At 50.9% G+C, this 15431-nt stretch overlaps 1 protein-coding gene across 1 annotated transcript in view; it reads left to right on the top strand.

The window, feature by feature from the left end:
* Nucleotides 1-228: 228 nt before the first annotated feature.
* The window catches only part of TTC31 (tetratricopeptide repeat domain 31), a 37487-nt gene continuing 22284 nt past the window's right edge, over nucleotides 229-15431 (top strand). The window contains exon 1 of the mRNA XM_069744996.1: nucleotides 229-319. Within this exon, the coding sequence (XP_069601097.1) occupies nucleotides 310-319 (10 nt within the window). The 5' untranslated portion in view covers nucleotides 229-309. The remainder of the gene's footprint in view (nucleotides 320-15431) is intronic.

Here is a 15431-nt window from a genome sequence, read left to right as displayed (position 1 = left end):
GCCCCTCCTCCTTACCGAGCCCCGCCCCTTTCCAGCACCGCTGCCCCGCCCCCTCTGCGCTGATGATCCGCTCTCTGCTCACTTTCCTCCTTTCCACTCTGTGAAACCATTTCCCTGTGAATCCGCCACGCCCACGTCACATGACCTCCCGTCCTGAGCTGGGGCGGGGCTCAGCGGGCTTTTCCGTATATGGCGGCGCATGTCCCATAAGTCACAGACGATGACGACAACCAATCATGTAGCAAGGACCGGGATATCCGGAAGGGGCGGGCCTAGTAAAGTATGGAGATCGCGGCGTGAGCCGGCGACATGGAGGAGGGTGAGTGCCGCTGTCCGGGTATGAGCTCAGAGGTGACGGCAGGCGGCGGAGCGGACGGTGACATGCGCGCCGCACCTGGGGAGGAACGGACCGCAACTCCTGTCTCTTACTACAAGTAGTTTTTATTGGAGGCAGCTGATCACGGGACCATATAGTTGTCTCCGCCCACTTCTCCCCGTGTTTATATATGGCTGTGAGAGTCTCTGAGAGTCTGTGTGTGGTGGGAAGTGTTGTGCGCTGCGCATGTCAGGGCTCGTGAGGGGGAGATGGTGCGGTACTGACGTGTGAGGGGGACGTGGACGGTGCGGTACTGTGACGTGTGAGGGGGACACGGACGGTGCGATACTGTGACGTGTGAGGGTGAGACATGGACGGTGCGATACTGTGACGTGTGAGGGGGAGACGCGGACGGTGCGATACTGCGACGTGTGAGGGGGACGTGGACGGTGCGATACTGTGACGTGTGAGGGTAGACACGGACGGTGCGATACTGTGACGTGTGAGGGTAGACACGGACGGTGCGATACTGTGACGTGTGGGTGAGACGTGGACGGTGCGATACTGCGACGTGTGAGGGGGACGTGGACGGTGCGATACTGTGACGTGTGAGGGTAGACACGGACGGTGCGATACTGTGACGTGTGAGGGTAGACACGGACGGTGCGATACTGCGACGTGTGAGGGGAGACGTGGACGGTGCGATACTGCGACGTGTGAGGGGGAGACGCGGACGGTGCGATACTGCGACGTGTGGGTGAGACATGGACGGTGCGATACTGCGACGTGTGGGTGAGACATGGACGGTGCGATACTGCGACGTGTGAGGGGGACGTGGACGGTGCGATACTGCGACGTGTGAGGGGGACGTGGACGGTGCGATACTGCGACGTGTGAGGGGGAGACACGGGCGGTGCGATACTGCGACGTGTGAGGGGGACGTGGACGGTGCGATACTGCGACGTGTGAGGGGGACGTGGACGGTGCGATACTGCGACGTGTGAGGGTAGACACGGGCGGTGCGATACTGCGACGTGTGAGGGGGAGACACGGGCGGTGCGATACTGCGACGTGTGAGGGGGACGTGGACGGTGCGATACTGCGACGTGTGAGGGTAGACACGGGCGGTGCGATACTGCGACGTGTGAGGGGGACGTGGACGGTGCGGTACTGTGACGTGTGGGGGGACGTGGACGGTGCGATACTGTGACGTGTGGGGGGACGCGGACGGTGCGATACTGTGACGTGTGGGGGAGACGCGGACGGTGCGATACTGCAAGGTGTGGGGGAGACGCGGACGATGCGATACTGCGACGTGTGGGGGAGACGCGGACGGTGCGATACTGCAAGGTGTGGGGGAGACGTGGACGGTGCGATACTGCGACTAAGGCAGGAGTCACGCACAACGTATAAAAATACGGTCTGTTTTTTATTCGGTCGTCCATGACAGCACTACGGAGAGAGGGGATCCGCCCTTCAGGAACAGGAAACCTACAGATACATAAGGGCGGCACCTCTCCCACGCATCAGTTGGTTTCCTGTTCCTGGAGGACAGGATTCCCTTCAGATACGACTTCGTTCACCTATCAAGCACCCAGGCCGGCTGTCCGACCCAGGTAGCGAGGGGGTCTCCTACCTCGGGCAGTGCGGGTCCCTGGAAGCGCCACGGTGGGTCCGGGTAGGACTCCACGACAGTGAGCGGTGCAGGCTGGAGCGACGTCCGGAGGAGGTCCATCCCCAGTGGCAGCAAGGTGAGTATATCCCCCCACAGGGCGGTTCTCCCTAGGCCTCTGTCTTCCCCGCCTCTGGCCCCCGTCGATGCAGTGCGGGGCAAGCTTTCCGGGAGCGCCCTGTGCGCTCCTTTCGGTTCGGGGGGGGGGCGGGACCGGAGCCGGGGGTCGGGCGCTGGCTTCTGCCGCGATCGCCGCTGTGCTGCGGCCGTGAGCGGCGGTAGTGTAGCGGCGTGCGGCTGGGGGGTCCGGCGGAGCCGTCCCCGGCTTCAGGGTGCGTCCCTGAGCTCTCTGCCCGAAACCGGAAGTGACGCGCAGGGGGCGGGGCCTAAACCGGAAGTGAAACGCCGGCCGGTTTTTTGCTTGCAGCGCCGCTGTCCTGCATGCGGCGGGGGAGGGGCGATTGGGGGTGGGGGAGCGTCCTGCATGTGGGGGGGGTTGATTCGGCCACACAGCTGCACATGTTCCGGATCCGGGGGAAGGGCTATTTATAGCCGAACAGAACGCTGCAGGGCTGCTTGTGTGCCCATCTGCAGCTATGGATGAGCCGGAAACTGCCGTCGGTCTGCTGGAGCAGGAGCAGGACAGATCCTCGGAGAAGTCCCATGCAAACCCCCAGCCGAAGACCCGCGGACGCAGTAATCAGCCCAGTCGCAGATCTAGACAGAAGGATCTGGACCGACCCCCCAGTGATCCGGTACCTACCGCTACTGCCTGGGTAAGAGATCTTCGTGAATGTACCCTGATGCAGTCTTTTCCTATGTTTATTTCCGTAGGGGAAAAAAAGCGCTGGTAAATCAAAAAACAAGGAGTGCGCGCTATGCGCTTGCCCTTTGCCAGACGCCTACCCTAAAAGACTTTGTCAGTCGTGTGTGCGGCAGACGGTGGCGGAGGAGTCTCCCGATTTCACATCAAATCTTAGGGAGATTATCAGAAAGGAGGTGAAGGATTCCCTGAAATCCCTATCCCGGGGGGAGCCTTCCAAAAGGAGAAGGGAGCCTAGCGCCTCAAATTCGGATTCGTCTGTTGGCCCAAGTAGGGAGAATGATTCAGACGCCTCTGTCTCCTCAGCGTCCTCTTCGGATGAAGAGTCTAACCGGTTCTGTTTCCCGTTGGACCAAATGGACAAACTGATTAAATCAGTTAGATCCACTATGGGGGTGGCAGATGAAAGGCCAGAACTTTCAGCACAGGACTTAATGTTTGGCGGTCTAGACCCTAAAAAACGTAGGTCTTTTCCGCTCAATGACAAGGTCCAAAACCTCATTAAAAGGGAATGGAAAAAGCCAGAGAAAAAAGGCTCTTTTCCACCGGCCTTTAAACGAAGATACCCCTTTGAGGACCCCATGGTGAACACATGGGATAAGGCACCAAAATTAGATGCGGCGGTGTCCAAGGCATCTAAGAAATCTTCTATCCCCTTTGATGACATGGCTTCCCTAAAGGATCCTCTAGATAAAAAGGCTGACTCGTTCCTTAAAGGGACATGGGAAATGTCGGCTGGTGCCTTGAGACCTGCGGTAGCTGCAACATGCGCAGCTAGATCGATGATGGTCTGGCTAGATCAGCTGGGGTCTAAATTGGAAGAAGGTGTTTCCAGAGATTCCATGTTGAAATTCCTGCCAACAATTCAAAATGCTGCTGCCTTTCTCGCTGATGCTTCTGCGGATTCCGCAAGAATGGCGGCTAGAGCGGCAGGACTATCGAACGCAGCACGCAGGGCCCTATGGCTGAAATGTTGGCCGGGTGACCTTCAGTCCAGATCTCGTCTGTGCTCTATCCCATGCGAAGGGGAATACCTGTTTGGGCCAGTCCTAGATGAGCTACTAGAGAAAGCCGGAGATGAGAAGAAGAAGTTTCCTAATCTACCAACTACTTCTTACAGGCGCCCCTTCGCAGGGAAAAGATTCTTTCGGAGGAGACCGGCTAGAGATCAGAGCAGATGGGACGAGAAAAAGAAGAAAGGTACGGGGTTCATGTTTGGTGGAGGACGTCAGGAGCCATCCCGTGAAGTCAAAAAACCACCCCAATGACTAGTCGCCCCGGTGGGAGGTAGACTATCTGCCTTCTACCCGGCCTGGTCCAAGATCTCCAGCAGTGATTGGATTTTGGGGTTGATAGCTACGGGTCTGCGGCTAGAATTCTCCTCTATCCCTCAGAACTTCTTCAGAATCACCCCTCTCAGATCCTCTCCAGCAGAACAGGCGGCCCTGGAAGCGTAAGTTCATGATCTGCTCAATAAAAATGTCCTGTCTGAGGTTCCGGAAGGAGAACAGGGTAGTGGATTCTACTCTCCTCTATTCCTGATAAGTAAACCAGACGGCTCCTTCAGAACAATCATTAACCTTAGAGCACTGAATAAGTTTCTGACCGTGCAACCATTTAAAATGGAAACTATAAATACCGCAATAAAGCTGCTGTTCAAAAACTGCTTTATGGTAGTATTGGATTTGAAGGACGCCTATTATCATATCCCTATTTATGCAGGTCACCAACGATACCTAAGGGTGGCGGTACGGTTGGATGGGGTGGTCAGGCACTTCCAGTATAGGGCCCTTCCCTTTGGGATTTCGGTCGCCCCTCGGGTATTTACCAAAGTGATGGCGGAAGTTATGACACACCTGCATGAGTCCAACGTTCTAGTAATCCCCTACCTGGACGATCTCCTTATCGTAGGTAAAACGGCGGATCACTGTCTAGAACAGTTACATAAAGTGATGTCGGCTCTAGAGCGTCTGGGGTGGATGCTAAACGTTAAAAAATCACGGTTACAGCCCATGACGGTGCAGCGATTTTTGGGCCTGACCCTGGATTCCCAGGTTCAGGAATGCCGTTTGCCTCAAGAAAAAATTGATCGCCTGCACCTTCAGGTGCTGAATGCCACTAAAAACCCCACCATGTCCCTACGGAAAGCCATGTCTCTGCTAGGCTCTCTCTCGTCCTGTATTCCAGCAGTCCGATGGGCTCAGTATCATACAAGGATACTTCAGGGCGAGGTGCTATTGCATCAAAAAAGGTTGGGGGAGTGTCTAGAAAGTCTGCTGACCCTATCCCAAGACGCTATTGTATCCCTCGGTTGGTGGTTGGACCAAGAGAATCTGTCCACAGGGGTCCCCTGGGAATATAATATAACTCGCGTGGTCACCTCGGACGCTAGCCCTTCTGGGTGGGGGGCTCACATGGGGGATACATTGGTACAGGGGCTGTGGGATTGTAATCAGATAGAGATGTCTTCCAATCTAAAGGAGTTAACGGCTGTGGAGCAGGCGGTTAAAACACTCCTTGTCTATCTACAGGGCCACCACGTGCGGGTATTCTCGGACAATCGAGTCACCGTGGCATACATAAATCACCAAGGCGGGACTCGGTCCAGATCCCTGATGTGTGTAGCAGATCGTCTGTTTCATCTAGCAGAGCAACATCTTCTCTCGTTGACGGCTCTACACATAAAAGGGGCAGAAAACACTACAGCGGATTTCTTAAGTCGCAACACATTAAGGCAGGGAGAGTGGTCCCTGAACAGCACCATCTTCGACCTTATCGTCGAAAGGTGGGGGCAACCAGAGGTAGACCTGTTTGCCACAAAAGAAAACAGGAAAGTGGCACAATTCTGCTCTCTGAACCCCAGAGAAAATCCCCTGGCAGTAGACGCCCTCCTCATAGACTGGAACTTCAGGCTAGCCTACGCCTTTCCTCCCCTGTCTCTACTTCCTCTGGTGGTGAGGAAAATCAGGAAGGACAAAGCCACAGTGGTATTAATTGCCCCCTTCTGGGCCAGAAGGACGTGGTTTCCATGCCTGAGGGCTATGTCGATGTCCGATCCATGGGTCTTGCCAGACATTCCGGATCTCCTATCCCAGGGCCCAGTCTACCATCCTCGAGCGGTTGGCCTTCATCTGACGGCGTGGATTTTGAGCGGGCGCTGCTAAAAGATAGGGGGTTCTCGCCGGCCCTCATTAACACACTGCTGAAAAGCAGGAAAGTGATAACCACAAAAATCTATGTCAGAATCTGGAAGAGATTTCTTCAGAACTCGGGGGTAATAGCTGGACAGTCAATACCAATAGACCAGATCTTGGAGTTCTTACAAAGGGGGTTAGATATGGGGTTATCCCCAAATACTCTTAAGGTGCAGGTATCAGCCTTGGGGGCCCTCTTTGGCTGCAACATCGCTGAGAATCACTGGATCAGTAGATTCATCAGGGCAACAAAACGGTCTAGGCCAATTGTGAAGAATAGAGTCATGCCATGGGACCTGAACCTAGTCCTCTCAGCCATGACAGAGGCCCCATTTGAGCCAATTACTTCAGCCTCTATTAAACATCTATCCCTTAAAGTAGCCTTCCTGGTGGCCATAACATCGGCGCGTAGGATAGGTGACATACAAGCATTATCCAGGGTTCCCCCTTACATGCAGCTTAGGGATGATAGAGTGATACTGTCCCCTGATCCAGCATATCTTCCTAAGGTAGTGTCCAGTTTCCACAGAACACAGGAAATAGTTCTTCCATCTTTCCTCCCCAATCCTACTAATGATAAGGAAAGGAAGTTACACACTTTAGATGTAAGAAAATGTATCCTGGAATATCTAGCGGTAACTGATCCCTGGAAGTTAGATAATGCCCTATTCGTGTCCTATCAGGGTAGTAGGAAAGGGCATAGAGCATCGAAATCTACTCTAGCTAGATGGATCAGGGAGGCTATCTCGCTGGCATACATCTCAAAGGGCAAGCCGGCGCCTGAAGGTCTTAAAGCGCATTCCACTAGAGCTATGGCGGCTTCGTGGGCGGAAAGATTGGAGGTGTCGATCGACCAGATTTGTAAGGCTGCTACTTGGTCTTCTCCAAACACTTTCTATAACCATTATAGATTGAACCTGGGTGCCTCCTCTGACCTCTCTTTTGGTGTAAGGGTGCTGCAAGCTGTAGTCCCTCCCTAGTTAGTTACTCTCTGTAATTCTCTCCGTAGTGCTGTCATGGACGACCGAATAAAGTCTTAGTTACTCACCGGTTAACGGTGTTTTTCGGAGTCCATGACAGCACCTGTACATACCCTCCCGTCTTCTTAAGTTCTGGGTGTTCACCTCTTCCTTTATTTATATATATAATTCACGGGTAGTGAATAGTTAGTTATTGTATTATTGTTTATTATGAATGCTATTAACCTTGGTGGTCCTCTTGTGCTCTGTAAACCAACTGATGCGTGGGAGAGGTGCCGCCCTTATGTATCTGTAGGTTTCCTGTTCCTGAAGGGCGGATCCCCTCTCTCCGTAGTGCTGTCATGGACTCCGAAAAACACCGTTAACCGGTGAGTAACTAAGACTATGTCTGAGATATGCAGAAAATTTCCTGAACAGTGATCCATATTCGATGCGATTGATATTTTTTTTTCCTCCAAAAAGTATCCGTATGACATCCGTACGGTGAGATTTTCTCGCCGGCTTGGAAAATGGACATAGATTGGATCCATGGGCTCAAATATTCGTAAAAAAAAAAATTATATATATATTTTTTTTCATACAGCGCTAGATAGCAAAAGCCGGCAATTGAATTACCAGCTATTCTGCTATCTCCTTCCCAAACCCGACAGGACATGAGACATGGTTTACATACAGTAAACCATTTCATATCCCTTATTTTTTTTACATATTCCGCACTACTGTTAGAAGTGTTTGTGTGTAAAATTTGGGGGCTCTAGCTGTTAAAATAAAGGGTTAAATCACGGAAAAACCTGGCGTGGGCTCCCGCGCAATTTTCTCTGCTAGTGTGGGAAAGCCAGTGACTGAGGGCAGATATTAATAGCCTGGAGAGGGACCATGGTTATTTGCCCCCCTCCTGGCTAAAAACATCTCCCCCAGCCACCCCAGAAAAGGCACATCTGGAAGATGCACCTATTCTGGCACTTGGCCACTCTCTTCCCATTCCCGTGTAGCGGTGGGATATGGGGTAATGAAGGGTTAATGTCACCTTGCTATTGTAAGGTGACATTAAGCCAGGTTAATACGATACGATACACTTTATTGATCCCGTGGGAAATTATGGTATCACAGCAGCACAACTTAAATCATAAAAATCATAAAGGAATGACATAGTTGACATGACAGTGGAGTTGACAGAAGAACATTATACATTATACATTAGAATAGGACATACACAACGAGTGAACTGAAATGTGGAGAAATAAGTAGACATTCACCTTGGTGGTTTAACCCTAATGTTATTGTTGTACATTCCCATGGCAGTTGGCACAAACGATTTCCTATATTTTTCCTTCTTACACCTCAGAAGTATTAGCCGGTTACTGAAGGTGCTCTTCTGTCTCATGAATAGCTCATATAATGGATGTGCATTATTGTTCATAATTGCCATACACTTCCTCAGAGTTCTTTTCTCCACTACCTCCCCAAAAGAGTCCAGCTTGCAGCCCACAGCAGAACTTGCCTTCTTGATAATCTTATTCAGCTTATTAGCATCAGAGGCCGCACACTACTACCCCAGCACGTGATTGCAAAAAAGATGGCACTTGCCACCACCAACTGGTAGAACATTTCTAACATTTTGCTACACACATTAAAACACCTCAGTTTCCTTAGGAAATACAATCTGCTCATCCCCTTCTTGTAGACAAACTCTGAGTGGCATCTCCAGTCCAGTTTACTATCCAAATGGACCCCCAAATATTTGTAACTCTCCACCTGCTCGACCTCCTGACCAGCAATAGTGATCGGTAAGCATTCCAACTTACTCCTGCTATAGTTGGCCACCAACTCCTTGGTTTTCTTAACATTTAGTTGTAGATAGTTACCGTTGCACCAATCCACGAAATTCGACACCACCCTTCTGTATTCCTCATCCCCTGATCTCCCCTAATGCATCCCACAACCATAGAGTCATCCGAAAATTTTTGAAGGTGGCAAAGTTCAGATTTATACTGAAAGTCTGAAGTATACAGTGTGAATAGAAAGGGCGCAAGCGATACTACGACTTGTGAGGGGTGATGCCGACGGTGCGATACTGTGACGTATGAGGGCGAGACACGGACAGAGCGATACTGTGACATGTGAAGGGGTGATGCGGATGGTGCAATACTGCGACGTGTGAGGGGTGATGCCGACGGTGCGATACTGTGACGTGTGAGGGGGGGACGCAGACGGCGCAATACTGTGATGTATGAGGGGGTGATGCAGATGGTGCGATACTGCGACGTATGAGGGCGAGACACGGACAAAGCGATACTGTGATGTGTGAGGGGGTGATGTGGACGGCGCAATACTGTGACGTATGAGGGGGTGATGCAGATGGTGCGACACTGCGACGTATGAGGGCGAGACACGGACAGAGCGATACTGTGACGTGTGAGGGGGTGATGCGGATGGTGCAATACTGCGACGTGTGAGGGGTGATGCCGACGGTGCGATACTGTGACGTGTGAGGGGAGACCCGGACTGTGCGATACTGTGACGTGTGAGGGGGGGGACGCAGACGGCGCAATACTGTAACGTATGAGGGGGTGATGCAGATGGTGCGATACTGCGACGTATGAGGGCGAGACACGGACAGAGTGATTCTGTGACGTGTGAGGGGGTGATGCGGACGGTGCGATACTGCGACGTGTGAGGGGGAGACGCGAACGGTGCAATACTGCGACTTGTGAGGGGTGATGCCGACGGTGCAATACTGTGACGTGTGAGGGGGTGATGCGAATGGTGCGATATTGCAACGTGTGAGGGGTGATGCCGACGGTGCGATATTGTGACGGGAGACACAGATTCTGCGATACTGCGACATGTGAGGAGTGATGCGGACGGTGCGATACTGCGACGTGTGAGGAGTGATGCGGACGATGCGATACTGCGACGTGTGAGGGGTGATGCGGACGGTGCGATACTGTGACGTGTGAGGGGTGATGCGGACGGTGCGATACTGCGACGTGTGAGGGGTGATGCTGACGGTGCAATACTGCGACGTGTGAGGGGTGATGCGGACGTGCGATACTGCGACGTATGAGGGGTGATGCGGACGGTGCGATACTGCATCATGTGAGTGGCATACGTGCGATACTGCATTGTGTACAGGGAGGACGATGCAGAGTTGCGACGTGTAAGGGATGGGCGATGCGGTGCTGTATCGTGTTTTCAGCTAAACCTGAAACCTCTGGTTAGTGGTCCATTCTCAGAGCTTTACCGGGTGATAGCGGTGTGAGGTAACGCGCATCTTCTCTGATGGGTGTCGGGCAAATGATTTGTATTTTCCCTTTCGCCACGACAGCACCCCACTGGAGAGAGGGATCCGCCCCGCAGGAACAGGAAACCTACCGAGAAATAAAAGGGGGCGGTCCGCCTCTCCTCCTCAGTTTAGGTTTCCTGTTCCTGCGGGAACAATCCATTAACGACAGGACGACTACAACATACCTGGGCTAGCATGCCGCCTGTGCGGTGTCCGTGAGAACGGCAGGGGCTGCAGCTCAGAAGCAGCGTCGGGGGAGTTCCGTTAGACGGCTCCCTCCTCGGCTGGTGGATCGAGCAGACGTCCGGGGAGGGCCGCCCGGCGTCTTCTCCTGTGTGCGGTGTGGCCAGGAGCCGGTGTAAGATAATCTCCATTGCGGTCCGGCGCTGAACCCCGGACCGCGCATGCGCCAACCGCCGCAATACTGGCTACCCCGGAACTGAAGGAGTCACTTCCGGGGAGCCTAGGCCGGATCTGGGGCGAGGGAGCCAGCGACGACCCGCGCATGCGCATTGCGCAGCGGGGAAGAGAAAAAAAAAAAAAGGCGCACTATTTAAAAACGCCCAGAAACAATAATGCGACGATGCAGAGATGTCATCCCGAGGTGCCATGGACCCCACAGCTGGAGATCCAGTGCCCCCCACCAACGATCACACCAAAGGATCCTCGGAGTCCGCTCGTAAGAGTGACGGTTCCAGAACAGGATCTCGGCCTTCTGATCCGGTATTATTCGCTTCACTGGGTGAGTGTTAAAACTCTGCCTATTAAGCTGACGTCTCCCTATTTCTCTCTCTTTTCTCTCTCTCTCGCTACTTATTACGCCTAGTCTAAAAAACGACAAAAGTCCAAACATAAGGAATGTGCCTTGTGTAGCCAGCCCCTTCCGGACTCATACCCCAAAAAACTGTGCAAGGACTGTTTTCAGGAAACAACTCAGGGAGCGACAGTGTCCGTTACGGACTTACGGGCCATTATTAGAGAAGAGCTAAAAAATATGACCCAGGAAAAACCGCGTAAAGCTAAGTCCAAAACACCAACACTTATGTCAGACTCCGAAAGTGACCAGACTGTACTGTCAGAAGCCTCCCTATCATCATCATCATCATCTTCCTCATCAGAAATCGAGGGGCGTTCATGTTTGCCCCTTAGACAGTGTGGACAACTTGGTAAAGTCAATCCGCAATACCATGGGGTGTGAGGAGGTAAAGGGTGCGCAAATCACGCAGGAAATTATGTTTGCGGGTTTGGCAGAGAGAAAGAGGAGATGTTTTCCGGTTATACCAGCGGTGAAAGCATTAATTAAAAGAGAGTGGGAGAAGCAGGATCAAAGAAGCTTTTTGCCCTCCGCGTCTAAACGTAAATATCCGTTTAGTGATGAGGAGCTCCTTACATGGACCAAAGTTCCTAAGGTCGATGCAGCCGTAGCTTCTACCTCCAAGCAATCCACTCTGCCTGTGGAGGATGCGGGACTTCTGGTCGATCCATTAGATCGTAAAGCTGAATCATCCCTTAAGCGATCTTGGGAGGCGGCTACAGGAATTTTTAAACCTGCAGTAGCCAGCACCTGCGCTGCCCGGTCAATGATCATTTGGATTGATCAGTTGGACCAGCAGATCGAAAATAAAGTTTCAAGAGAGAAACTTCGAGCGGCCATCCCCTTAATACGTGGAGCAGCAGCTTTTATGGCGGACGCATCTGCCGACTCTCTTCGGTTAGCAGCGAGATCCGCAGGTCTTGTGAACAATGCAAGACGCGCACTTTGGATGAAAAGTTGGAAAGGGGACGCGCAGTCTAAATCCAAAATATGTGCAATCCCATGCGAGGGTGAGTACCTCTTTGGTAAAACCTTAGATGAGATACTCAAAAAGGCAAAGGACAGGAAGAAAGCTTTCCCTGATTCCTCTATTCCCTTTTACAGGAGAGCCTTTAAGAGGAGACCGTTTGGTAAAAGGAGGCAAACGGATAGGTCTACAACATGGACTGCTAAAGAGGACAGGCAAAGAGGTACCATGTTTAGAAGACCCAACCCCCCAAAAGACAATAAATTCTGAGGATATACCAGTAGGGGGCAGACTGAAATTTTTCGCCACCCAATGGGAAAAAGTAACATCTAGCTCGTGGGTTTTAAACATCATCCGAGATGGAATTAAACTACAATTCTCTCGTGATCCCCACGAGTCATGTATTATAACATCCCTCAGCTCGCCCGCACAACAGCAGGCTCTAGAGCTAGAAATTCAAACCCTATTATCAAAGCGGGTTTTAGTCCAAGTCCCCGAGGGACAGGAAGGCAGAGGATTCTACTCTCCCTTATTCCTGATTTCTAAACCCGACGGTTCTTTCAGGACCATCATAAACCTTAAAAAGCTCAATTCATTTGTTAAAAACCATACATTTAAGATGGAATCCATTAGGCTACGTTCACATTAGCGTTACGCTAATGTGCGTCGCTGTTGCGTCGGCGACGCAGCGGCGACGCGCCCCTATGTTTAACATAGGGGACGCGTGCGTTTTTTTGTTAGCGTTTTTCGACATGTGCGTCGTTTTCGACGCTAGCGTCGGACGCACGAAAATGCAACAAGTTGCATTTTTCGTGCGTCCGATTTTCGTCAAAAAACGACGCACGCGTCGCAAAACGCAGCGTTTTTGCGCGCGTTTTTGGTGCGTCGCGCGTTGCGTCGCCGACGCACCGGCGCGCAACGCTAATGTGAACGTAGCCTTAGATCCACTATAAAAGTCCTCTTTCCAAACTGTATGATGGGGGGCATTGATTTGAAAGATGCTTATTATCATCTCCCTATCCATGACAGATACCAAAAGTACCTCAGAGTAGCAGTGACAATCAACGGCGAGATTCATCATTTCCAATATACAGCCATGCCCTTCGGCCTTTCAACAGCACCGAGGATCTTCACCAAGATAATGCTAGAGGTGATGGCCTACCTTCGCCAAAAAGAACCCTTAATTGTTCCCTATCTGGATGACTTTTTGGTCATTGGAAATTCAGTTTCTCAATGTGCTGATCGTTTGGCTCATGCAATTTCCTCTCTACAGGATCTAGGCTGGATAATCAATACCAACAAATCCAGACTCACTCCACTATCCTGTCAGGCGTTCTTGGGGTTCCATCTAGACTCCGTATCTCAAAAGTGTCTCCTGCCTCAGGTAAAAATACTACTGGTCAAACGCAAAGTCCTAGCAGCGATAAACAATCCATGTATATCCCTAAGACAAGCTATTTCCTTACTAGGATCCCTCATCTCTTGTATACCTGCGGTAAAATGGGCTCAACATCATACCCGTACACTGCAACACCAGATTTTACAAGAAGATAGACGGTTATCTGGTCACCTAAATGTGAAAATAACCTTATCTCAGGAAGTTTTAACTTCCTTAACGTGGTGGCTGAATTCAGACCATTTAATGAGTGGTGTTCCATGGATAATAACGCCATCTCATACCATAACCACGGACGCCAGTCCTCATGGATGGGGCGCTCATATGGGGAATAATTTTTGCCAAGGGTTATGGAACATGGAGGAAAGCTGCTACTCCTCTAATGTTAAAGAATTTAATGCAGTAAAATACGCCTTATACCATTTTCTCCCACAGCTACGAGGGAAAGACGTCAGAATCCTTTCCAACAACACCACCACAGTGGCGTATCTAAACAGGCAAGGAGGCACGCGATCAGAGACTCTGATGTCTTCTGCTACAGAAATCCTGAATCTAGCAGAAAGTCACCTAACATCCCTTACTGCACTGCACATAAGAGGGGAAAACAACCAGCAGGCAGACTTCTTAAGTCGACACACCTTGAAACAAGGAGAGTGGTGCCTAAACCAGCAGATTTTTCAAGATATAGTATCCCTATGGGGTCAACCTCAAGTAGATCTCTTCGCCACAAGAAAAAACAAAAAAGTCCGGAAATTTGCCTCCCTATCTCTAGCGGATCATCCGGACATTCTGGACGCTCTCCAAGCCCCTTAGCAGTTCAGTCTAGCATATGCTTTTCTGCCGATCATACTATTACCCCAAGTCATTCGCAAAATCAGAACCGAAGGAGCGAGGGTGATACTAATAGCTCCATTCTGGCCGAAGAGGCCTTGGTTCTCGTGGCTGCAAACCATGTCGGTCTCAGATCCTTGGGTCCTCCCCTCAACACCCAATCTTCTCTTCCAGGGTCCGTTTTTCCACCCTCAAGTGGACAGTCTACATCTCGCGGCCTGGAATTTGAGAGGCAGATGCTAAAATCAAGGGGGTTCTCGGAGGGATTGATAAACGCGCTCCTCCAGAGTAGAAAACCTTCCACTACAAAAATTTACACAAAAATATGGAAGAAATTCCTACAATTCCATACATCTTCAAACACGTCAGAAATTCCGATACAGTCTATCCTGGAATTTCTTCAAAAAGGGAGAGAACTAGGTTTAACTGCAAACACCTTAAAAGTTCATGTTTCAGCACTAGGAGCTCTCTATGGCCATAACATTGCGGGGAATAGATGGGTATCCCGATTTATTACAGCCTGTGAACGGATAAATCCAGTTAATATACCTAGAGTTCCTCCCTGGGATCTAAACTTAGTTTTACAAGCCCTAACAGGCTCTCCATTCGAACCAATAGATTCAATACCAATCAAGATCCTATCGCTAAAAACGGCCCTCTTGGTAGCACTGACTTCAGCCAGGAGAATCAGTGACATCCAAGCACTCTCTATAGATCCACCTTTCCTGCTAACTTTTCAGGATAAGTTGGTCCTTAAACCAGACCCTTCCTACCTTCCCAAAGTAGCTAAGACATTCCATAGGTCTCAGGAAATAATCTTGCCCTCTTTCTTCAGTAATCCTTCCACTCCTGAAGAACAAAAGTACCACACTCTAGATGTTAAAAGAGTAGTGTTAAAGTACATTGAAAGAACCTGTAGCTGGCGACAGTGTAGGGCTCTGTTTATTTCCTTCCAGGGTCACAAGAAGGGTCATGGAATAACGAAAAGCACGTTATCCCGGTGGATCAGAGAGTCTATCAGACTGGCCTATTCTGCGAGTAAAGAAAACCCTCCGGAAGGCATAACAGCGCACTCTACCAGAGCTATGGCATCCTCCTGGGCAGAAAGGGGAGAGGTCCCAATTGAGACTATATGTAAGGCGGCAACTTGGT

Source organism: Ranitomeya imitator, chromosome 1 (genome assembly GCF_032444005.1).
Source record: "Ranitomeya imitator isolate aRanImi1 chromosome 1, aRanImi1.pri, whole genome shotgun sequence".
NCBI classification, from domain to species: domain Eukaryota; kingdom Metazoa; phylum Chordata; class Amphibia; order Anura; family Dendrobatidae; genus Ranitomeya; species Ranitomeya imitator.
Note: the sequence above shows the minus strand (reverse complement) of the source record. Positions and strands in the feature narration are given on the sequence as shown.